The sequence below is a fragment of the Macaca mulatta genome, chromosome 11 (assembly GCF_049350105.2).
Source record: "Macaca mulatta isolate MMU2019108-1 chromosome 11, T2T-MMU8v2.0, whole genome shotgun sequence".
Lineage (NCBI taxonomy): Eukaryota > Metazoa > Chordata > Mammalia > Primates > Cercopithecidae > Macaca > Macaca mulatta.
Window position 1 is genome coordinate 131721511 of NC_133416.1, and position 24405 is coordinate 131745915.

The 24405-nt window shown below is 51.3% G+C and overlaps 1 protein-coding gene across 4 annotated transcripts in view; it reads left to right on the forward strand.

Moving 5' to 3' along the window:
* The window catches only part of RFLNA (refilin A), a 213354-nt gene that overhangs the window by 177182 nt on the left and 11767 nt on the right, over positions 1-24405 (forward strand). Inside the window, exons 1-2 of one of the 4 annotated variants that reach the window (XM_015109646.3) lie at positions 10099-10307; positions 15910-16223. The exons of 1 other annotated variant lie outside the window; for it this stretch is intronic. In XM_015109646.3, coding sequence (XP_014965132.1) covers positions 16017-16223 — 207 coding nt within the window. In that variant the 5' untranslated portion in view covers positions 10099-10307; positions 15910-16016. 4 annotated transcript variants of the gene reach the window in all.

The following is a 24405-nucleotide window of genomic DNA, read 5'->3' on the forward strand; positions in this document are numbered from 1 at the left end:
CATGAACGGATCCTTAGGGACTGGTGCAGCACCCTGCAGGAGCTGCCAAGGAGTCTCCTGAAAGCAGCCGCAGCAATGTTCCCTAGGAGATGAAAACGGAAGCACTGTCTATCAGCTGCTGTCCCCCATTGGTCACGGGGCAAGGAGGGGGGCTCTGTGGATGTCAGCCCTGGCCCCACACTCCTGGGTTTCCCAGGCAGGGGGTCCAAGCAGGTTCTTGCAGATACAACACACACCACAGCATCCGAAAAGCCCTGGGGGAGGAAGCAAGAGGTGTGGAGTGTGCACTAAAGTGAGAGCCATCCCATGGCACCTGCACAGAGCCGCTCTCTGCAGAAACAGGGGGTAAAACATGGGTTGAGAGGAGTCCAAGTGGGCACGGGAAGGGGCCCGGGCCGCCAGCGTGGGTCCTGGGCAGCCAGCATGAGTCCAGCCAGCGTGGGTCCCAAGACAGCCAGCGTAGGCCTCGGGTGGGCACGGGAAGGGGGCCCTGGCAGCCAGCGCGAGTCCCGCCAACATGGGTCCCAGGGCAGCCAGCGTGGGTCCCAGGGCAGCCAGCGTGGGTCCCCGGCCTGAGCCTGCCTGCTCTGCCTTCTCCTGGAATCTTGATCTTCCTGCTGCTGCTGGCGTGTGGGAGCGCCACCGAGAAGAGGCCAAGAGCTTCTCCCTCGCCAGCCAAAGGGTTCTGGGGCTTTCCAGTCTTGGACCTTCTCCCCAAGGAGGATTGACAAGGGCTGGGGAAGTTCACCAGGGCACAGCCCCTCAGTGGTTTCCCAGCAGTCCTGGAAGGAAGTGCGCATTGTTTGCACAGCTGGTTGTTTTTCAGGTAGAGAAAACGTTGCTGCGATTGGCAGCCAGTGTCCCAGGGTTCTGTCTGCTTTGGGGGCTGGGTGGGTAGCACCCTTACCAGCTCTGTTCTCCCTCCACTGCCCAAGTTACAATCGCCATCAATGCCCCTCTAGTGGATGCACGTATGATGATGATGGCGACGATGATCACCGCAGCTAACACCGCAACGGCACTCACTTTGTGCCAACCACTGTTTGACATGCTTCCCACTTATGAATTCACTCAGTTTTTATAACAACCCTATTTGGTAGATGCTATTATGATCCCCATTTTACAGACAAGGAAACTGAGGCAAGGGAGGCTAAGCCACTTTTCCAAGTAATAAATAATATGTTAGATAGTGATTTGTAGGTAGAGGACAGTGGCTATTTTGAATAATACAACCTACCAGCTGTATGTTATGACATTCATGAACAGTGGACTCCACCACCTACCTCTTTAGAAAATTGGGATATTTTCCCAATACTACAGTGTCTGGAGTTAACAAACTAACAACAGTTCAATTGTCTCATCTATCAGCATTCTGGCAACTGTAGGGTATTATTTGGATATTTTTGGGGAGACCCTGACCTACTGGGCACTTGCAGGGGTGGGGTGCCCCCCAAAATATCCAAATTATATTCCAGAGTTATCAGAATGCTGATAGATGAGATGAGTGAGCTGTTGTTGCTTTGATAACTCCCGATGCTATAGTATTGGGAAAATACCCCAATTTTCTAAAGAGGTAGGAGGTGGATTCTGCTCTTCACGTCCATAGTAACATGGAGCTGGGAGGTTGTATTATTGTTCCAAATAGCCACTGTCCTTCCCTGGGGCTCCATCCCACATTTCTGTGTGTCCTTGCTCCATTGATAGCAGGCTTTGCCATGTGACTTGTTTTGGACAATAGGTATGAGCAGAAGAAACATGCTTCACTTCTGGGCAGAAGCCCCAAGACCTACCATGAGGTCCTCCACTTCTCTTTCTCCCTACCACAAGACTGACATGTCTTCAAGAGGGACCGCTTCTTTAGCCTGGGTCCCTAGAATGAAGACTGATATGCAGAAAAACTTCAGCCAGCCTGCAATGGACTTGTGGGGTTAGCAATAAGCTTTTGTTGTTATAAGCCACCAAGAGCCAGGGGCTGTATGTTACTGTGGCAGAACTTAGCTGAAGCTGACTAACACTGTTACTAATGGAATCATTTTCAAATGTAGAAAATAAAAGAATGGACTCTGAAAGCTTCTGTGAGTTCACATAGAACAAGTCACACCTGACAAATGCCTTTTATGTATTTGATAGGGTTACACGAGTGATACAGAGAGGAATTTTGTAGTATAAGGATATCTGAAGTTCAGCTTGCATTAACAAAAAGTTTGCCTCTGTTTCCCATAAATAAGATAGAGAAATGTGAGCTTGGTAAGAGCATGATTAAATGGTTTCATAATCATTACAGTGAGGAACCAAGAAGGGCTGATTTCATGTGGCTGATGCCCACCTGCCAGAAGGTCTCTAGTGGTATGCCACAGGGCTCTGCCATTGTTTCACTCAGTTCAATGTTTTCATTAATGATTTTTCACAAGGCCTTCAAAAGCTAGGCTGATCACATTTTAAAATGATACAAAGCTGGGGAGAACAGTCTGGTGAACCATGAAATATTTTTAGCAGAGCAGAACAAGATGAATTGTAACAGAGATCAAACAACATCTTAAAAAACCAGAAGGGGTCAGGTGCAGTGGCTTACGCCTATAATTCTGGCATTTTGGGAGGCCGAGGCAGTGGATCACAAGGTCAGGAGATCAAGACCATCCTGGTCAATATGGTGAAACCCCGTCTCTACTAAAATGCAAAAAATTAGCTGGGCATGGTGGCGCACACCTGTAGTCCCAGCTACTCAGGAGGCTGAGGCAGGGGAATGACTTGAATCTGGGAGGCGGAGGTTGCAGTGAGCTGAGATCGAGCCACTGCACTCCAGCCTGATGACAGAGTGAGACTCCGTCAAAAACAAACAAACAAACAAACAAAAACCCAGAAGGACTGGAAATGGAAGTCATAGATTCATAGCAGCATGTGTGAAAATGATGAGACTTGGTTGACCATAACCTCAGTGTGAGTTATTATTATTAAATGCCAATATTCATTGAGCACTCCCAGTGTATCAGACAGTGTGCCAAGGACGGACTTGACACAATTCTCTCATTGTATTCTTCCCCAGGATCCTGAGTAGTTCATGCTGTGCTTTAAATAAGAGGTACATTCACTGAATCACCTATAGGAAAAAAAAAAATCAAAGCATATAAATTTTTCCATAAAGAAACTTTCAGGAGGTAGAGCCCAGTCTTTCTGGAATGCAATGGCATTTTCTATCATTTCTTCTTACATGCTTTTAGATTAAGGATTCTATTTAACTCAACAAATGCTTATTGAACTCCTACTATGTGTCCAACATTCTTCCAGGTACTGGGAATGGGTTGGTGAATAACACAGGTAAAATCTCATCCACCATGGAGTTTCCTGCCAAGGTAGATGACACAAAAAATAAGTAAACCCTCTAATTTTCAGTGTTGATTCATTCTATGAAGACCATCAACAGGGTGAGAAAATACAGAGTGACCAGGGAAGGGGAAGGGGTAATTACATGGGAAGTCAGGGAAGGCTTCCCTGAGGAGGTGACTTAGGGCAGAGTCCTAACTGGTGACAAGAATCCAGCCACTGGTTCCAAGAAAGACATTCCCTCATATTCTACTTCCCGTTTGATTAGAAGCCTGCACAGAGAAAGAAACAGAAAAAAAAAAAAAAATACCCAGCACGCTACTTCTTGAGCCCAGGTGAGGGAAACAATGATAAGACGCTCCCAGGTGTCCAGAATTCTCTCAAGCAGGGGCTCCCCTGGTACCCGGACATCAGCAGATACCAGGAACCTCATTGTGCACTGAGTGCAGCACAAATACAGAAAATAAATCTGAAACAGGGGTATTTTCTTCAGCTTGGATTATTTTTGCAGCGATCACGTTTCCTTGTATGTTAAGAAACCCTGGGAAATTATTTGCTTAACGGGAGCACTCGGTATTTCTCAAAGTCTTTTTTTTTTTCCAACCTTCTTTCCCTTTACTCTTGCTTTCCTCCTCTTTGTTTGAGTTTTGAGCAAAAACTTCCTACCTGCTGTGATATTTTCCCCATGAATGTCACCAAAGTAAGTAGGCTAGAAAAACAGTCGTAGGAAATATGAGGAATGGCCAGGAATCAGGGTAAACAGCAGCCTGGGAAACTTCCAGAAGAAAGTGCAGTCAGCGACTCTGACCTCGACTCCTGTCAGCAAATTACTCCAAAATCAAGTTGGCCATTTGAGTTCCATGGAGGGTTTCCCCTTGCAAGACACTGCTTCCTTAAGTCCCTTGGGCAGGAAGTGGCGATTCCAGAGGTCCCCCTTGGCATGTCGTTGAGGGAACAAAGAAAGGGACGCACTTCGGACCCCATCTGTGTGTGAAGTTGGTGAGGGGCATCTCGTGTCTGGCTGATACAAAATTCACCCAGCAATATGAAAGCTGGCCTGGGTCTGAACTCATGAAAGATAATGATTTGAATTTCAAAGGATTAAAAGAAGCCCATGGAAACGATGATTAAGCCCTTGAACATTTTACAAAAAAAAAAAAAAAAAAGATTATTTCTGAACCAAAGAGCTGCAAAAAAAGTCAAATGTGAAGGGAAGAATGTCAATTGTGCCCTTAGAAAGCTGGGAAAAAATACGGAAAGTAAAAGAAAAAAATATCATTCTTTGTCATTTTTCTGCTTTAAGAATTAGAGCAGAGTTCCCAAGCCTTGTAAAATTAAGATAAAATTAGCTTATTGTGTTTTTATCATTTTAGATTTATTTTTCAAGATGAAGTTCCAACAAAATCTCTTTTTTCTCTCTCCTTCTAACAATATGTGAGCTTTGACTCCATGTCAAATGGCTTGGCTTCAGGTGCCCTTTTTCTGGTACCTATAACCCTTGGAAAAAAATAAAGCCCTCCTGTCCTTCCTTTAATGGATTTGTCTACCAGACTGATGTCACTGAGAGAATTCTTTCATGTCTCTGTCCTATTTTCCAGCAATTGGCATCTAGACTCCACTGAACTGAGGTCCCCTTCTTCTAGAGTCTTCTGCAAGAAGAAGGGGTCCCTCCTTCTCACCTTCTTCATCTCTTCTATATTGATCAGGATAAGTAACACCAGCTACTGTAACAAACAACCCCTGCATCTCAGTGGCTTATGGCTCAGCTGTCAGCCCGAGGGCTCTGCTCCACACAGTCATTCAGGGACCCAGGCTCCTTCCATCTTGTGGCTCCATCCTCCTTGATACCCTCAGAGTCCTCTTTATTCAGCCAGTGAATGGAGAAGGAATGTGAGGGAGGTTTCTATGGGTCTGGTAGTAGTGCACATCCATTCCACTCACATTCTAGTGTTCAGAATTCAATCACATGGTCACACCTAACCACACAGAAGCCTGGGGAATTTAGTACAGTGTGGTTTCCTGGAGGAAGAGAAGAACTTGAAAACCAGTGAACATAGTGATCTTGCCACATTTGCTACTTTTTCTTTCTCTCTTTGGTATCACCTCCCTGTTCTAGTTCATCTCTACATTGATGTACCTGGCTAAGGGAGTTCAGGCTGCTGAAACAAATGACAATAGACTGAGTGGCTTAAACAACAAACATGTATTTATCATATTTCTGGGGGTGGGGAAGCCCAAGATCAAGGTGCTGGCAGAGCCAGTGCTTGGTGAGGACTTGCTTCTTGGCTTGTAGGCAGCCTCCTTCTCACTGTATCCACATATGATGCAAAGCAGAGAGTGACAGGAAGTTCTCATGTCTCATAAGGGCACTAATCCCATTCATGGGGCTCCACCCTCATGACCTAATCACTTTCTAAAGGCCCTACCTCCTAAGATCATCATATTAGTCATTGAGATTTCAACATATAAATTTGGGGAAGGAGGACAACACAGACATTTCATAAAAATAATAAAAAAACAGCATAGGTACTCATGTTTTTCCCTACATAGCAATAATCCTTTTTCTTACTAAACTTCCCAGATTCTGTTGACCACACTGGTCTTCCTTGGTTCAGAACAGCCTGAGTGTCAGAAATGTTAAGTTATATGAGCATCCATGTCCATCCATCCATCCATCCATCTATCCGTCCATTTGTCCATCTGTCAATCCATCCATCCATCCATCCATCCATCCATCCATCCATCCATCCATCCATCCATCTGTCCACTTATCCAGACAATAGTTAATGATCCCCCATGTGCAAAAGCATGGTGTGAAGTGCTGTCCAGAAAGAAAAAAAAGCATAAGGTGTGCTTTCTGCCTTTGAGGAGCTGATAATCCAACTGGGGACATAAGAACTAAGCACACACAAAACTAGCAAAGACGCCAGACCCAGGCCTGTGGAGATGAGCGGGAACCACTGAGGAGCAGAGACCTTGTGGGCCGCTCCCCATGCACCCGTGCCCCCCTTTCTCCTTCGACAAACACAAGGATGTGTCTGGGAGTTCTTCCCTGGTGCTCTCTATGAATTCTCTTCCTCCTTTCCCTCCGGTTCTCCACAGTTGGTCTCCGTGCCCTCCCATACCCATTTCTCTTGCCTTTCTTTCTCTGCTTCTTTTTCCCCACCCATCTCCCCAAGCCTCTCTCCACTTTCTTCCTGGGACACAGATGCCTCCAGTGTGTGCCAGCCTCAGAGCCTTTGTAGGAACAGAGGTAGCCTCAGGGCCTTTGCACCTCGTTTCTCTGCCAGGATGCCCTTTCTCAGGCTCTTTGCAGAGCCGGCCCCTTTTCCCTACCAGGCTCTCGGTTCAAAAGCCACTTCTGAAGGATATTTGTGACCCGCCCTCTGCCGTGGAAAGCTGTTCCACCATGGTCTTTCTCTGCCCCATCATCCATTTTATTTGCATAGCATTTATAACTCTCTGAAATTACCTCATTTAACTATTTTCTTTCCCCAAACCCCACCCCAGACTGGAAGTCCCCCAAGAATGAGGACCAAGTATGACTAGTCCATGGCTCTATCCCCCATTGACCGCACACAATAGGCACTCACTCATCACTGCTGATTGAGGGGATGACAGACAGCCCCCTTCCCCTCCCCTCCCCTCCTTTAGCATCTCAAGACTGCACCGGGAGCATCACTGAGCCCCGGCCGCTCCAGGACCCTGCCCTCCCGCTGGGCCTGGTCCCCAGACTCTACCCTTTCCGGAGCTCCGGGCAGCATGCCAGGAGCCTGGAGCCTTGCATTAATTCCTGTTCAACGCCCTTTGTCTTCGCTTTCAGCTGAAAAACCACACAACCAGAATATTTGCCTGGACTTGTGTCTTCCTTGAGGAATGAATGGAAATGGTGCGCATTTGCCACGCTTTCTGGCGTACTCACCCTGCGGCATTTCAGGGGCCAGCGTGCCCCTGGAAACTGTGCTTCCTCCCTGCCATCTCTGTGTTTTCATCAGCTGGGAAGGACTTAGTCTCGCTCCCGAAAGCTTTCAGCCCCTTGGCTCTTACCTGACTGAACTTCATGCTATACATACTTTAAAAAATTTTTTTAAACATTTTTTTGCATGACTCAAGTAAGCATCAGAACATCCTATATTACTTTTAATGTGCACAGATGTCCTTCTGGTAATTTACTCAGCTGTAGTTCAGAACGACTGTTCTATTAATGTTTTGTTTTGTTTTTGCCATCATGGCTCTGAAAAAACCACAGCACTTTTTGGAGGCCTCTTTTTTTTTTTTTTTCAATATAGCAACTTGTTTATCCCAAAACCTGCTACATCAACAAGTGATGTTTTGGCATTATGGATTCAGGCAGACACAGTCACCAATTTATGTGACATCACAGTTTCTAGTCAGACAAAATAACTGGAAAGCAATCTGGATGGCGCGCTACATTTAGAAGATCTCAAAACATTTGCTTTGCACAGATTCGCCGAGTGAGAGGCATGAAGAGGGGGCAGTGCCCACGCTTTTCGTCTGCTGTGCACGGGCGCCATTTCCAAGAGTGTCACGCACTATTGTGTTAGCCAGAAAGGTATATGTGTTTCACTTTAAGCATTCTACAGCTTGAGAGCAAGAGAATCATGAACCCCTAAAAAGCTGAGAACTGATAAAGAAAGTGGTGTGCGAACGTGGGGGTATTGAAGCAGATTTCTTGAAGGTAACTCTAGACTCACTCTATACCACCCGCTACCCACTATTGCAGGGGTCAGCCAACTTTTTCTATACAAGGCAAGATTGTAAATAGTTTAGTCTCTGCAGACTGCGTTCTCTGTTGCAAGAGGAAAACATAATAGTCATAGTATCTGGGACTATCGTCTAGCACAAAGCTCTTCACCAATGAATCAGCTGGGATTTGTGGAGTTTAAGGCTTGTCATGGAGCAGGATATCCCCAAGATGTCAAAATATCTCCCCAGAGCTTCCTGATAAATCACAAAGGGAAAGGTACCTTTAGCACGAAGAGATAAGGTGGATACCACCTCTACCCAGTGATCACACCCAGCATGACCAACAGTGGGGCAAGCTGACAGGATGTGCTTCCTGAGGGTGATGGCACAATATGGACCCTGAAAAATCCCTGCAAAAGTGTTTATCCTACATCGAATCCTAAGACAGCAATCAGGCAAATTCAGATCATGGGATGCTCTACAACTGGCCCAAACTCGTTAAAACTATTTATGTCAGGAAAGGCAAAATAGGTATGGGGTCTGTTAGGGTCAAAGATCTAAAGAGATGTGACCACACAGAACTGGGAGTGGTCTGAGATTTCACCCTGCTGGCCAGGGAAGACATGGCTCTGCCACAGTCTCACAGACTCAAGCAGAAGATACAAGACTCCTGGGTCAGAGACAAAGGACGTTATTACACACAATAATCACAGAAGCCAGGGAGTCAGCAAGTTCTCCAGCCAGTTCCCCAGCTCTGGTTTCCACAGGGCCACTCGAAGGGGCCCAGGTGACCCTTGCACATACAGCTGTTTGCACAGCAGGGGAGGAACCCGGAGTGTAGGGAACCCGAATCTTTCACAGTGGGCAATAAGCCGGCCTGACCTTTTCCCCACAGGGAACCATTATTTTTATTACAGTGGACAGGAAGCACGCCTATCCTTTGATTTGAAGAGAGACACTATCTCTACCTTTCAAAACTGTTCTCCCTACAAACGTTCTTGAAATGATAGCCCAGAACGAAGGGTGGCCAAGGCCTCTGTTTGCAAGATGGGAATAAACACGGGAGACTCATGAAGAATTGTCTCCTAATAGTGACAACTATTTAGGAGATTAGGAGATCACACACAACTCCTAATGTGATCCTAATGTGAACGATTAGGAGATCACACACAACTCCTAATAGTGACAACCATTAGGAGTTGTGTGTGATCACTTCTCCGACTTTCGGCTAAGATCAAGCGAAATGCAACGTGTGTTTAAGCCCTGGGTTGAGAAAGAAAACAGATTTAAAGGACATTGTTGGGAAAATTGGGGACATTTTGATATGGAATATAGGTTATATAATTGTACCAATGTTAAATTCCTTCAGTATGATCGCAGTATTGTGGTTCCATATCATCTTTCTTCTTAGGAGGTACCGCTGAAGAGTTTTGGGGCAAAGGGGCATGATATTTACCACCTATTTTTACATGGTTTAGCAAAACACAAAACAAAATAAACAGCACACACACACACACACACACACACACACACACGAGAGAGACAGAGAGAGAGAGAGAGATCCGATGTGTCAACACCCAACAAACCCAAATGGTGTTTGGGTTTTCATTATATTATTCTTGCAAAAATTCAGGGAGACCCAGCTTCCCCCAAGAACACACAGCTGGCTCTTGGCCAAGCCTGGCCGGAGGCGACCTTCTTCTGACTTTAAGGACTGTGTTTTCACTACACTCAGTCTCTGATTTTATCCCTGCCCTGGCTTAATTAAGTGCTCTAAAGACATAAATAGGCTTTTTGTTTACTCAAGCTCGGGAGAAGCTGGCAGAAAAGGCCTTTTCAGCTGAACGCTGCTTACAGCCGGAAGGTGTGAAGCGGTGAGTTTCCAGCCAGGAAGAAGCCTCTCAGCCGTGGGCGTCTTTGCCCGGAGCTGTGAGGTGAGTCCAGCAGCCCCACTGTGGAATGGGAACGGGAGGGGCTGTGGGAAGCCACGCCGGCTGGGATGCCGGGCAGCAGACCCTTAGAACAGCTTTCGTCGCTCACTGAAAGCACTGGGAATCCGGACGCTGTCCTGGACACACACATACAAATGGCAGCAGAATGTACGCCCAGGACAAAGGCACTTTGAATTCATTTTGTCCCCGCTTCCCTGTCTTAGTAGGGCAAGTGGTCAAGAGCTGGTTTTATGTGTGGACACCCAGGGCATGGGCCCTGACCCCCAGACAGCTGCCCAGCAAAGGCGGGCTGCAGGCTCTGAGAGGACACGGGCTAAAAATGAAGAGGTGAGTCACTGCTGGAGCTCTGAACAGGCGCGGACGTCTGTGGTACAGCTGGGGACCGAGCAAGGGCACTGCAGAAAAGTCCCTCGGGTGAGATGGGCCACCAGGGAACATGCGACTCCCTGGGGCAGGGAGGCATCCCCCAGCCAGGGACCAGGACCTGGCCTGCTGAGGATGCACAGTCCCAAGTCTCACGGTCATACAGTCACCTGGGCCTTCACTCTGAAACATTTGATCACATGCCCGGCTGGACAGCTCAGACAGGGCCTATATGGAGCGTGTGATCAAGAAGCCGCTCCTCTTGGCTCTGTTCTCGCCGCCCCTTTGAACGCCTCCACTTCAAGTTCTTCTGTGGCTACTTTCAAACCCCCAGTGATGTTCAGTGTTATTTCTGCATTCCTTAAAAATAGGCAAGAGCCCCGGATGCTCCCTATGAAAGACAAAGACTTTGCTGACACTGCAGTTCTCTCGTCTTTTCTTCTTCTAAAAAGTGTATATGCATATGCGTGTGTATGCATATGGGTGTAGGTGTGTAGATGTGTGTATACGTGTGTGAGTACATATGTGTATGTGTATGTATGCGTATGTGTGTTAGTGTGTATATTTGTGTGTCCATGTATGTGCGTTTGCATATGTGTGCATATATGTGTGTGTATTTGTGTTTATGTGTGGATGTGTCTACATGTGTATATGTATGTACATGTATGTATGTGCATACACATGTGTATGCGTATATGTATATTTATGTATTTGTGTGTATATGTGTGCTTGTGTATGCATGTGTATTGTGTATGCATCTGTGTGTATGTGTGTATATTTGTGTGTTTATGTGTATATATGTGTTTGTGTGTGTACATGTATGTGTGTGTGCATATGTGTGGTTGTGTGTGTATGTGTGTATGTATATGTGCATATGTGTTTATGTGCATGTAGAAGTGTGTGTGTGTATCTAAATGTATTGATTATCCTGGTGATTTCACACAGCAAGGCATGAAGTGCGGTGATTAGAGCAGGGCCCAGCTGAGCCTGAGGAAATTTCCCTGGCACCATGCCGAGGGCTCAGCTTGTGCCTGGTGCACCTGGCAGCATACCCTTAATATGCTTACATTTAATCTTCATTCACTAGCTTTATTATCATCCTGCTTTATGGATGGGGACACTGAGGCATAGAAAGGGCAGGCCAATTGCCCAGATCACACAGCCGGGACATGGTAGGGCCAGGATTCAAACCCAGACAACCGAGTGTGCACACGACAAGAAGACCCCTTACTTGTCTGGGCGTCTCCTTGGAAGGCGAGCGGCCTCCAGTGCTCTCAGATGGCCTTGTTTCAGGGCTCTCTCTGCAGGTTACAGAAAGGCCTTGTTGTCAGGCATGACAACCTCCGTCCTCCTGCCGCCATGTCACAATCCATTGGGACCCACTGGCAGTCTCTGCCACGTCCGCCCTAGCAGCCTCCAGTGTGGCTTTCTACTTAGGGTAGGCTGTGTGACCTCAGGCAGTCACTTAACCTCTCTGAGTCTCCATGACTCCATCTGCTTTATTTATTTATTATTTATCTTTTATTTTATTAATTTATTTTTTTGAGTTGGAGTCTCACTCTATTACACAGGCTGGAGTGCAGTGGCATGATCTTGGCTCACTGCAGCCTCCGCCTCCCAGGTTCAAGGGATTCTCCTGCCTCAGCCTCCTGTGTAGCTGGGATTACAGGTGTGTACCACCGCACCTGGCTAATTTTTCTACTTTTGGTAGAGACGGAGTTTCACCATGTTGGCCAGGCTGGTCTCAAACTCCTGACCTCAGCTGATCCACGCACCTTGGCCTCCCAAAGTGCTGGGATTACAGGCGCGAGCTCCCATTCCTGGCCTGCTTTATTTTAAAATGGAAATAATATGCAGCCAGGGTTCAAGTGCAGGACGGTGCGTGTGCAGAGCTCTGTAAGCTCTGCAGGAATGCGCAGCCCTGTTTCGGGGAGCCTTCCTTCAATGCTGCTTGCAACAAGTGGCTAATGGCACTCCATGAAAAAACCTTTTTTTCTCGATGCCCTTCCCTCTGGCCTTCCTTGCAAAGTTGAGCTTCCCCCACACAAAGCAGCCTGGGAAAATCCCCCTGATATGGAAGTGCTTGGGGGGCCCTGGGCTGGGGCTTGGGGTTACCCCAGGTCACTTTTCTTTCCTCTTCAACATGTGCTTTTAACAGCCAGTGACTTCAGAAGCTTGTGGAGGAAGGTCTTCCTTCCCAGGGGTGTGCGGTGAAGGGGTCTTCCCTTCTCCCCTTCTCTCCAACACGGGACCCACTCTTTACAACCCCTTGTCAGATACCCCAATACCTCTTTTCTATTAAATATCCACTTTCTCTGCCCAATTTCTCTCTGCCTCCAAACTCTCCACTCTTTAATCCAGCTTTGTTTATGTGTATATATGTGTACATGTGAGGAACTTTGGAAGCGATTTGGATCAGATCATTCTTTACCTGCTTCAAAACCTCTGCAGATTCTCCCATCCCTGGCAGATAAAGCCCCAATCCCCTGGCACGGCATAAGGGCCTCCGTAGACCTAGCACCTCCTTCCCTCTGCCCTTTCCTCCAGCACTGGGCCTAGAGCAGGTACTCCAATCTTGAAAGACCCCCTTTTCTGCTCCTCAAACCTCACATTTCAGGGGCTCAAGCCCCTTTTCCTCCTGAGACTGGCCGCAAGAGCCTCCTGCCCTGCCCACTGCCTAGCCCCTGGCTCCAATGAATTTATGGAAATTTCGGCCTTTCCTCCCGTCTTTGACATTTGCAGACCATCTGGTGCTGTGAGAAATAGAAGCTTCCACAGTACTGGCTTTCAATTGAGGGGCGGTCCCCAGCCCGCAGCAGGATCCGAATAGGTCAGAGGTCACGGTCACTGGGGCCATCAGTGTGGGCTGCTCTCTGGGGGTCTGACATTTGTAATGCACTCATGTTCTGCCTGCCGTCTGGCGTGCACACATCTCCAACCATTTACCACATAGGGCAGCCTGTTTCAGGGAAACTTCCAGAACCCAGATGGGCATAGTCATGAAGGCACTCTTGATAAGTGGGCTTCTAGATCAAGATGAATGACACAAGGGGGACAGGATTAGTAGAGTGGGGCAAGAGAATTTCAGGACATCCCCCAAACACAGAAATCACCACAAATGATATTTTGCTGCAACGTTTTAAAAGTCAAAATGGATGCAAACAGTTCAAGAGGAACAAAACATCAACATTTTATTTTATTTTGAGACAGAGTCTTGCTCTGTTGCACAGGCTGGAGTGCAATAGCATGACCTCGGCTCACTGCAACCTCCACCTCCTGAGTTCAAGCAATTCTCCTGCCTTAGCCTCCTGAGTAGCTGGGATTACAGGCGCCTGCCACCATACCTGGCTAATTTTTTGTTAGTAGAGACAGAGTTTCACCATGTTGGCTAGGCTGGTCTTAAACTCCTGACCTTAGGTGATCCACCCGCCTCAGCTTCCCAAAGTGCTGGGATTACAGGCGTGAGCTGCCACACCAGGCCTCAAAATATCAACATTTTAAATAAAGACAGAGGAACCCTGCAATTTTGAAACTCTACCTTGCCCGCATTCTGCCCTGCCCTTGGTAGCTATTATGGCCAAGGGGTCATTAGTCCCTGAGATAAGAAGAAATTCGTTCTTGCCAAAGACTTTCTCCAGGGAAGCAGAAGACTACTGGGGCTGGCTGGGTGGGCATTTGGGAAATGTGAGTTTCCATGTGTCTGTGTTCCAGAAAGAACGCCCCCTCCCCCCACCACTTTCATCCTAGTCAGTGACAGCAGTTCAGTCACTCATTCTGGTCAAGTGGCCCAAGGGCTGAAGAAGTCCTGTCTTGCCTAAGAATTGAAGCAAATGGAATCCTATTTTGTTGTCCTATTTTGTTTTTTTCCAGAATGTTCCAGATATTCAAACCTCTGGTTAGTTCTGTTTGGGCAGCAGACTTCCAGCGTTCTTTCCTGGGAGATATGGAAATGGGCTGTAAATTCACCTGGTGACAGGTGCATGCCTGTCACCCTGTGGACTCTCAGGAAGCGGCCCCATCCTCTGTCAGTGTCTGGCATACACCTTACTCCCGCTGCTGCAGGGCCTGCGCCCTGCTGTTCCCTCCACATGGTGGGCTAATTCTCACTGCTTGGCTATTCAGATCTTATCTTTAAAAATCGCCTCCTCCAAGAAGCCTTCCCTGAACACCCCAAGCCTTAAGTTGTCCCTTTGGCTATTCTTGGTTGCAGCACCTCGTTAAGTTCCTTCCCTTAGACTCACAGCCTTAGCTTCCTGGTACGTTGACTGCCTCCCTCACCAGACTGGGCCCTCCACAGGCCAGGGGCCTGCTGTCTTACGCGTGCCCGTTTTGAGGTCCGGCCAAGGCTGGGTGCAGAATGGGAGCCTGAGAACATCTTCAAAGTGCTGCCCTCAGTTTGAGGGTGTCCAAAGAACGGATTCTGACACCCGGCTTCCCGCTTGGGCTTTCTGCTCTAAGCAGAATGGAAATGAGTGTGCCGTGCACACTTTCACCCTTCCTGGAGTCTCCCTCTGCTCTCTTCGCCCTATTAGCCTCTCCCACATTCCTGCTTTTCAAAGCAGTCCGTGGACACCCCCAGCTGCCCCGCTTGCAGAATGGAAGGATGGATCCTCAGGAGTGAGGTGGGGGGCGTCTGTGTGGCTGGGCGCTGGAAATGCGGAGACGCCTTGCCAGGCATCTGATAAGAAAACAGTAAGGAAAGGAAACACGTGTTCTTCTCTCTTGGGAGGAAGGAAAAGAAGGGAAAGACGAGCAGGACCCTTGTTCATGAGCAAGGACCTTCCCAGAAAAATGCAGGAACAGCCAGATGCCTGGGGATTCCCGGAAGTGCTTCTCATCGCCGCCGCCGCCCCCCACCCACAAGTTCCACCCAATGCTTTCCACCCTCAAGGCCCAAAGAGCTGGCCCTGGTTGTGCGGGTAACGGAGACGCCAGTACTAGGGCGGTGGTGGCACTCCTCCCCATCGATTGTAAGTTACAGAGAAAAAGAAAACTTCTCTAAAATAAAGTTTCTCAAGCTGCTTTTATTGGGACTTCAAATGAGACTGAGAAAACCTCCAAGAGCACCACGAAATAGGATGATGATTATTACTCGTATTTCTTGGGATAACTTGGGGACCCCACAAGGCACCCTCGGTGCGCGAGTGTGGTGCTTGTTTCGGGAGTGGGGGACACACGTGCCTCGTGGGACTCCGGCTGCTGGCTGGGCGCGCAGTCCCCTGGAGCTGGAGGGCCTCGGCAGAGGCGCCGGCCCGGGGCGGTTGCCCACCGCGCAGGCCGGGGCGGGGAGAGGAAGGGGGAGGAGGAGGCGCCTAGAAAAAGAGGCGCGGGCCGGGGAGGTGCGGAGAGGGCCGGGCGGCGACGTGCGCCTCGGGGCTGGGCCGGCCTGCGGGAGCGCAGCGCAGCGCGGAGGCGAGGCCGGGCCCGGCGGGCGGGCGCCGCGGAGGGCCGAGGGCGGCGACGCTGGCAGGAGCGCGGCCTGCGGCGGCGAGCAGGCTGCAGGCCCACGGGGATCAGGGGCGCAGGGGTCGCCGGGCCTGATCGCCGCCTCTCGCGGTGCCCGCAGGTCCCCGGGCGCGCAGCCCTCGCCCCGCCGCCGCCTGCCGCGTGCCCCGGAGCGCGGTGGAGAAGCCCCCGGAGGAGCGGGGGGCCCGCGCCCCGCGCCCCCCAGACATGGTGGGCCACCTGCATCTGCAGGGCATGGAGGACAGCCTGAAGGAGCAGGGCCGGGAGGGCTTGCTGGACAGCCCCGACTCCGGGCTGCCCCCTAGCCCCAGCCCCAGCCCACCCTTCTACTCCCTGGCGCCCGGTATCCTCGACGCGCGCGCGGGGGGCGCCGGCGCCTCCTCGGAGCCCCCGGGACCCAGCGAGGCAAGAGCGGTAAGGAGGCACTCTCGCTCCCAAATGGGGGACCGCGCGGGCGGGTGGGTGAGGGTTGCCCCTCGAGACGCGCGCTACTGTAGAAGCAGGACGGACCTCCTCCTCTCCCTGCCCCGCAGCCACGAAGGTGGCCAGTGACAGCCACGCTTCTCAGGTGGGGACCAGGGTGTGTAGGGGGAGGAGGTCCAGGCTGACCCCTGAACCTGGAGACCGCTCCCTGGCAGTAGGCCTCCCTCCAGAGTGATTCTTCCTATTGTCAGTAATAATGGGGGGCTCATGGGGCGGGGTAAAGGACGGTCCGAAATTCCCAAAGAAGTTGGCTGCTGGCTAGGTGGGCTTGCGCCCAGAGGCCCGGCATGTTGCAGACATCTGGACCCGGCCCCTCTGCTGCTCCGGGTGCCCTGTTTACTGTCCAGGCGCTGCCAACGTGAAAGCCTTTTCTTTCTTTCTTTTTTTAAATAACCAAATCCAGACAGGATCCCTTCCTTCCCGGGATGTTAAGGCATGTTGACGTGGAGCTTAGGCGGGAGGGGGAGGCTGGAACCCCGGGTCAGGAAACTCAGGAGTTTGTCTCCTGCCAGACTAAGCCCAGCCTGGGGGTGGACTCCGGTGGGGACCCAGCTTGGCGCCTGGCCTGAGACTGGGCGCCCCCCTGGCAGGCGGGGAAGCATGTGGGCCCAGCGGGTGCCTTTGCAGCTTGAGGAAATGACAAGTTAAAATGAGTGATGGCCCATCCCTGCCCGCTCTCTGGCTGCGCCCTGCCCACCTTAACAGCTTTTCTGCTGGGGCGTGTGTGCTGGCTCCACTCCCCTTTCCTGGGGCCCCAGGGATACTTGCCTGGCACTCACAGGGCAAAAAAGGCCTCCCCCCAGCTGAAAATCCTCCTCCCCACAGCAGAAAGGAGTGGCTCCCCGCCTCAAGCCTCAGGACATGACCTTCATTCATACCTTGCTTGTTTCTTCCCCTGGTGGGTCCCAAACTTGGCCGCCAATTGGAATCACTTGGAGAATCTTTAGAACCTACCCACACTCACCGCCCAGATAGTCTCACTGAACTGATAGGGGTGCAGCTCGGCATCAGGAGAGTCTGTCTCCCTGGGTGATTGTACTGTTCAGCCAAGTCGAGGAGTCACTATCTTAGACCAAATCATGCAGCGAATTTGAACTTTGGTCTCTTTATGGGAGCCTGGCGGGTGGAAGGGGCAGTGAGGACTTCCAGGAGTTGACAGAGGTGACCAGGGCTGTTTGCAGTGAACCTGATCTTGCTGTCGAAAGGCCAGCTTTCCTGCCAGAGCGTCTGGGATTTGGCACTGTCACACATTTGGGCTGCACAGGTTGGGACTGAATCCCCGTGGCGCCTTGCACAGTGGGGCTTGGAGAAAACGGACGGGGAAAGTGCCTTCTCCTTGGTTCCTTCCGTGACCCAGAAGCCTCCTTACAGAGGGTTTTCTGGAAGCAGTCTCTGCCATCCGGGCCAGCCCGTGGCTGCCGCAGGAATAGCGTGGCTGGCTTACTTGTCTTGGCTGTTCTACTTGACTTTATTTTTTCCCCTTCCTGCTCGCTGGATGCCAGGTATGGAACTGTGTTGCCCTGATCTTTTAATTTGGCTTAAAAGCAAAGCCCGGGGCTGTTGGGGCTGTTTCCTCATGGATAATGATACTTGGCATTTAGATAGCTCACACCGTGTGCCAGGACAACTGTCCTAAGCTCTTTATTTACATCAATTCATTTAATTTTCACTATATTCCCATGAAGCCTACACTCCAATTAGCCCCGTTTTCCAGAGGTGGAAGCCAAGGCACAGAGGAGGTTAGCAACCTGCCCAAAGTTGCCCAGCCAGGAAGCGGCTGTGCTGGGCCTGGCTGCAGAGTCTGCCCTTCAACCTCATATTATTCCCCTTTTCACTGTGCGACTAATTAACTACCTGTGATTTTTTTTTTTTGGAAAACAAAATGTCTGTGTACCTACCGGGTTTGAAGGGCTGCTTTGAATAAAAGGGAGAAAGGATTGCCTGGCGCCCCCTCTTCTCAGCTTTGGGGCTTGCCGCTGTGGCCATGCCCAACCACCCCTCGCCCATCCCGCAGGGCACCCCACCTCCCCGTTAACTCCTGCTGAACTTTGCTGAGTACTCGCTGACGACTCGGGGAGAGTGCTCTTTAGGTGCAAATATCGGCACCTCATATTGTCTCAGGACAAAGAGGCGGAACCTTTGATGTGCCTCACGCAGCTGATGCTTTCCAACACCCGAGGAAGAGGCGGGGGTGAGCGGTGCTGGGTTTCCATGTGAGCCTCAGGTTCAGACTGCGTTTGGCAGGGTGGGTGTCTTTGTTCCAGTATCCAGTGACCGACACCACCTTTCTGATCAAAGTTGGTGGCATATGCCTCAGCTGCTGGGGTAGACTGCAGTCCTGCCCCCAAATCTAAGCCACTGAGGTCCTCACCACCTTGTCACCTACTTTAGGAGGTTGGACGGACATGCATGTTAAATCTGCCTACGCTTCACTTCATTAAAGAGGCCCCCCACTTTGTTTGAATAAGCTGGACTTGCCTCCTGGACACACCCCACCCATTGAGGCAGGGTATCTGGGAAGCAGCTGGCTGCAAGATCAATCCCAGGAAATCAAAGGCTTTGGGGGCCAGGCTGGATATGAATGAACCCGGTCCCCACTCACCAGGGGCTTTTCGTGCTCACTGTTGGAGCAAGGTTGGGAACATTCGCAATCACTCCCAAGCCAGTCGAAGAGCTGGGAATCAGGCCTTGGTCCCCCCAGAACTTACTGAGCACCTACTCTGTGTCGCGCTCTGTTTGGGGCCTTAGAGGACACAGCAGTGAACAAGATGCTGACGGTCCCTGCCCTCATGAACTGGCATCCTAGCGGAAGAGACACAGCCACCAGCTGAAATATGTGCGGCAGCAGCAGGTGGATGGAGAAGTGCCCTTAAGGCCAGAAGCTGGGTGAGAAGTGAGCTTTAGGCAGGTGGACAGGGAGGTGATGGTTAACAGAAACCCACACACACTTAGGGTACGAACTTTACAGTGCTAGGTCTGAGGTGTGCTCAGTCCAAGAGAATGGCACGTGCAAAGTTCTGAGGCAGGAGCAAGCTAGGCTTGGCCTGTTGGGGTGATGGGTGCACCAAAATCTCAGAAATCACCACTAAAGAACTTACGCATGTAACCAAATGCCTCAGGAGCCACAAAGAGGCAGGGGCCACCGGAGGCGCTGGGAGAGGCCAGGTCAGTGACTTCGAGGCGAAGCTGAGGCCAAAAGTTAAAATTCCATTTGGTCTTTTAAAAAGTACTTGTGACTGTTCTATTTTTATTTTTAAAAAGGCATCATGAGCTTCCACACTCCCCAAATTAGAAACTCAAATGAAAGACTTGAGTGAGGAGGGTGCCCGTGTGGGACACAGAAGGTGGCGCTTTTGCATCAGTGTAGGGCGCGCCTCCATGCGGGTGGGGACTTGTCTCCTGCATGGCCCAGAACAGCGGAGCCTGCCCACTGGCCTGGTGGCAGAGGGGATTGTCCGTCAGCTGCATTCAGCCCACACATTTTTTTTAAATTTATTTTTTAATGTTTTATTTCCATAGGTTTTGGGAGAACAGGTGGTATTTGGTTACATGAGTAAGTTCTTTAGTGGTGATTTGTGAGATTTTGATGCACCCATTACCCAAGCAATAGACACCGAATCCAATTGGTAGTCTTTTATCCCTCACCCCCGCCACCCTTTCCCCTGAGTCCCCAAAGTCCATAGTGTCATTCTTATGCCTTTGCATCCTCATAGCTTAGCTCCCACTTATAAGTGAGAAATAACAGTATTTGGTTTTCCATTCCTGAGTTACCTCACTTAGAATAATGGTCTCCAATTCCATCCAGGTTGCTGCAAATGCCATTATTTCATTCCTTTTTATGGCTGAGTAGTATTCCATGGTGTATATATACCACAATTTCTTTATCCACTCTTTGATTGATGGGCATTTGTCAGCCCACAGATGTTTAAAGCTGGGTGGGTGAGGGACACAGCTGAGCAGGACAGATGCTGCCTCTGCTGCCTGTGAGCTCCCAGGGCCAGGACTGTGACTGCAGATTGAGCAAACACCCATACCCTTCTTCTCCTCCCCGCCCTGCCCGGCAGAGCTGTGGGCATTTAGGGGTTGGCATCGTGGAGGAGTGAGGATGACTTTGAGGCAGACCTATCTCCGCAAGTGAATATGGGCAGTTTGGAGAAGTAGCCCTGTGTCATCTCACTGCACTCAGGGAGACTGAAAGTGGCATTTGGGATCTTACATTGTGTTCTCTGGGGTGCATGTTCAAATGAACAGCCCCCCTGTGGCAGGCAAAGGACTCAGCCTGTTATGGGGCAATGGCAGGTGGTGACAGATCTGAGCTGTTGCCACCTCCCAGATGCAGAAACGGGGCCTCTGGCCCTGGACTGCACCCACAGCTGGTGGCCTGGGCTCTGTCACCTTCAGGGCTCCCTCCCTCCATCCAGCCTCTCCCAGTCTGTTTATGCAGTGGGTGGATTTCTAAAGACTGTACATGAGAACTTCCCTAAGGAAGATGTGCTGGATCCCTGGACCCAGATTCCAAGAGAAGCCCATCCCTGAAAACTCCCCGGGGGTGCCCAGCTCTTTGAGACCGCTTGTGGTCTCAGCCATCCCTTTGGACCTTGGCTGGGACCCCTGGGACTCTTGGATTTTCTCATTTCTGCTTCTTGTCTGTGATGGTGAAACTGAGTATGACAGAGGAGGGAGAAGGGAGCTAGTGAGGTAGTGCTGGGGTTGGGAAGGAAGGAAGGATGGATGGATGGATGGATGGATGGATGGATGGATGGATGGATGGATAGATGGATGGATAGATGGATGGATGGATGGACAGAAGAATGGATGGATGGATGGATGGATGGATGGATGAGCAAATAGAAGGATGGATGGATGGATGGATGGATGGATGGATGGATGGATGGATGGGCAAATAAATAGAAGGATGGATGGATGGATGGATGGATGGATGGATGGATGGATGGATGGATGGATGGGTGGATGGATGGGTGGATGGATGGGTGGATGGATGGGTGGATGGATGGATGGATGGATGGATGGATGGATGGATGGATGGGTGGATGGATGGGTGGATGGATGGATGATGAATGGATGAACAGATGGCTGAACAGATGGACTTAGGAAAACAGGGATCAGCCCCCATGGCCCCCTGGCAGGCTCACAGGTGTGTTCCTGTGAAGGTGTCTGAGCAAGCTAAGGTGGAAGACAGCCAGGTATATCAGGACAAGGTGGGAGGGAGGAGCCTGTTTGCAGAAAGGGAGGCTGTGAGGAGGGAGAAGAGAGAAGGGAAAGCCGGAAGCCCTGGAGCCTCCTTCCAGCCGCGTCTGCTCAATCCCAGGCCTCCAACGGAAATTCAGCAAAGCGTCTGACAGCCCTGGTCTCGGGGGCAGGCTTACCCAGCTGAGAAACTAAGCTATAGCTGTAGCTTTAGCATGAAAAGAAGACAAAGAGGCTCACGGCCTTCCAGGCGCTCTGGAAACAAGGGAGCCCCCTGCATGGGGAAAATGCTGCCAGACAGACTGGGGGCAGCTTTCCTGGGGGCAGGTGTGGTCTGTCCTCTCTGCCCTCCAGTGCTCGGCCTCCCTGTGGGGCACGGTACGTGAACGGCAGACACCTCTGGTGTGCCATCTGTATCTTAGCATGCACGGGAATCCAGAGGGGATATTTGTCCACCTTGCAGCAAATCCAGCCTTTATAAGGGCAGGATCTGGGTTCGCTGTTCTTTGTGTACAGAGACGGGGGTCCCTATCTGGGAGGCCGCCTGACCGTTGTGAGTGGTATCTTTGAGAAAGGACAGTGTTCCGAGTGTCAGGGGGAAAGTGGGAGACCCTGCCCGAAGCCCTGCAGCCTGCGCAAAGTGATTCTTGTGCCCTAGGTTGGCAGCCCCCATTCTGTTATTGACTGGCAAAGCTGTGGGTCCCCGCACTCACTTCCCAGAGCTGCCGTGACAAAGTGCCACAGACTGGGTGGCTTAACACTGGAGAAATTCATCCTCTCACAGTTCTGGAGGCCAAGAAGTCTGAAATCAAGCTGCTGGCGGAGGCACACTCCTCTGGAGGCTCTCGGGGGGGCATCCGTCCCACCTGCCTCTCCTAGCTACTGGCCGCATCACGCCAGTCTCTGCCTCTGTCTTCATGTGGCCTTCTTGTCTCTGTGTGTGTCCCCATGTCCAGATATCCCTCTTCCTATAAAGACACCAGTCCTTGGATCAGGGTCCACCCTGATCTAATCTGACCTTGTCTTAACTTGATCACATGTGCAAAGACCCTCTTTCCAAATAAGGTCACAGTTGCAGGTACCAGGGTTCAGGACTTGAACTTACCCTTGTGGGGGACACAAGGCAGGCCACACCCATCTTGCTGACTTGGGTGCCTCTGGCCTGCCCATCTCAGGAGGGAGCCCAGCCGGAGCATCTCAGGAGGGAGCCCAGCCGGAGCACCGCCTCCAAGCTTGTGACGTTTCTCACCCTTTGCTCATGGTTTCTCTGCTTTGGCTGTCAGATCCTGGGCCCGTGGGTTCCTTGCTGGGCCCTTGATAGTTCTTGGCTCTCCAGGGAGCAGCCTGATCCACTCAGGGTCTCCTGGGATCCCCCACAAGCAGACTGTGTCCTTTCGACAATCACATTCAGGTGCCCCGTTGTGCCACGTTGGGGGAGATTGAGAAAGACCCACCCCTGCCCCAGGATTCGCCAATAGCCAAGGCTGTCATCAGAAGGGTGGGAATTCTTGGTGCTTAAATGCCTCCTCCTTGGTTCATCTTCCTCATGGGTGATGGTCCAGGTTAACATTAGCCCAGCCCATGTGCTTTGGTCTCAGATTCCCTCTGTATATCCCCGACAATCAAGTTCTGACAGCACCGGAGGTTCTCTCCTCCAGGGAGGTCAGGGGCTGAGCTCAGGGGAAGCTGTTGCAAGGCTCCATGTGGCTTTGGCAAGGACACCTCTCCTGCGGCCCGTGTGGGGCTCCCTGGCTGTCCTGCTGTCTCCAGGAGCAGCAATGGGAGGGCTCTGGGTACCTCCTCCTGCCTCCCACTCCTGCACTGATGGGCCGCTAGTTGGCTCCTGTGTGAAAGCTCATGGTTCAGTGAGCTGGGCCGTAGTATCTGTGGATGGCCCCGTGTCACCCAGGCTGTGCCTTCCTGTGAGTCCCTGCCCAGCCAGGCGCAGACTCCAGGTCTGGCAGGCTGTCACCGCGAGGCACTGAGCTCTCGACAACAGAGCGGCTATCTTTCTTCACCGGCCCATGGGCTATGGCCTGTGTAGCAGCCAGGAAGGTGGGGAGCTCCGAAGAGCCCCTGTGTACTTTGACTTCCAGCCAGTGAGTGTTCATCCCCGCCCCAGCGGCTCCTGGGGAAGGCTCCTGGGCCAAGCGGGTGGGGCCTGGTGGGCCCTTGGCGAGTGTCCACAGGACCCAACACCCTCCAGGGCCTGTCCCGCCCCCCAACACCGTCCTGCTGCCCAGGAGCCTGGGAGTAAGCCCAGTCTCCCCAGGCTACAACAAGCTTGCCCTGGACCCTGGAAGGAGCTGGGAACCTGGGCTTGGGCCAGCTCTGTTGTCCCTCCTAGTGGGGAGGGAAGGATGGCATCTGGGTGACTCTCCCATGTGCCTGAGACTCACTCGTTCTTCCCTGTCCCGACATCCCAGAGCTTCGAGGTGGATGCTGAGCCCCCTAGTCCTAGCGGAAACCGCCAGCTTGTGCCTTGGGCATCCCTGATGGGCCCCCAGCCCCAGAGTGTGGGCCTTGCCGACAGCACAGCCTCGTTTCACAGATGAGCAAACCGAGGGCAGCCAAGGGTATCTCACCGGATTCTGTCTAGACCAGAACAGGAGCCTGGGCCTGTGGGAGGGCACTGAAGCCTGGCAGACCAGCTGAGGATGGGAGTGGGGAGCGGGTCTGTCTAGGGGCTTCCTGTGCTCAAGGTGGCCGCATGGCCAGGGCAGGTGAGCAATGACAGGTCCTGTGTGCGTGTGCTCGACTCCTTCCCTGGCCCTCCCCTGCCCTGCCAGCCCCCATGGGACTGTGTGTGACCCAGTTTTCGGGAGTATCTCGCTCCCGCGTGGCTGGAAAGTCGGACTTCCAGGGCTGCAGCCTGCCTTCTTGGCCGCGAGAGGCACTTCCCTTG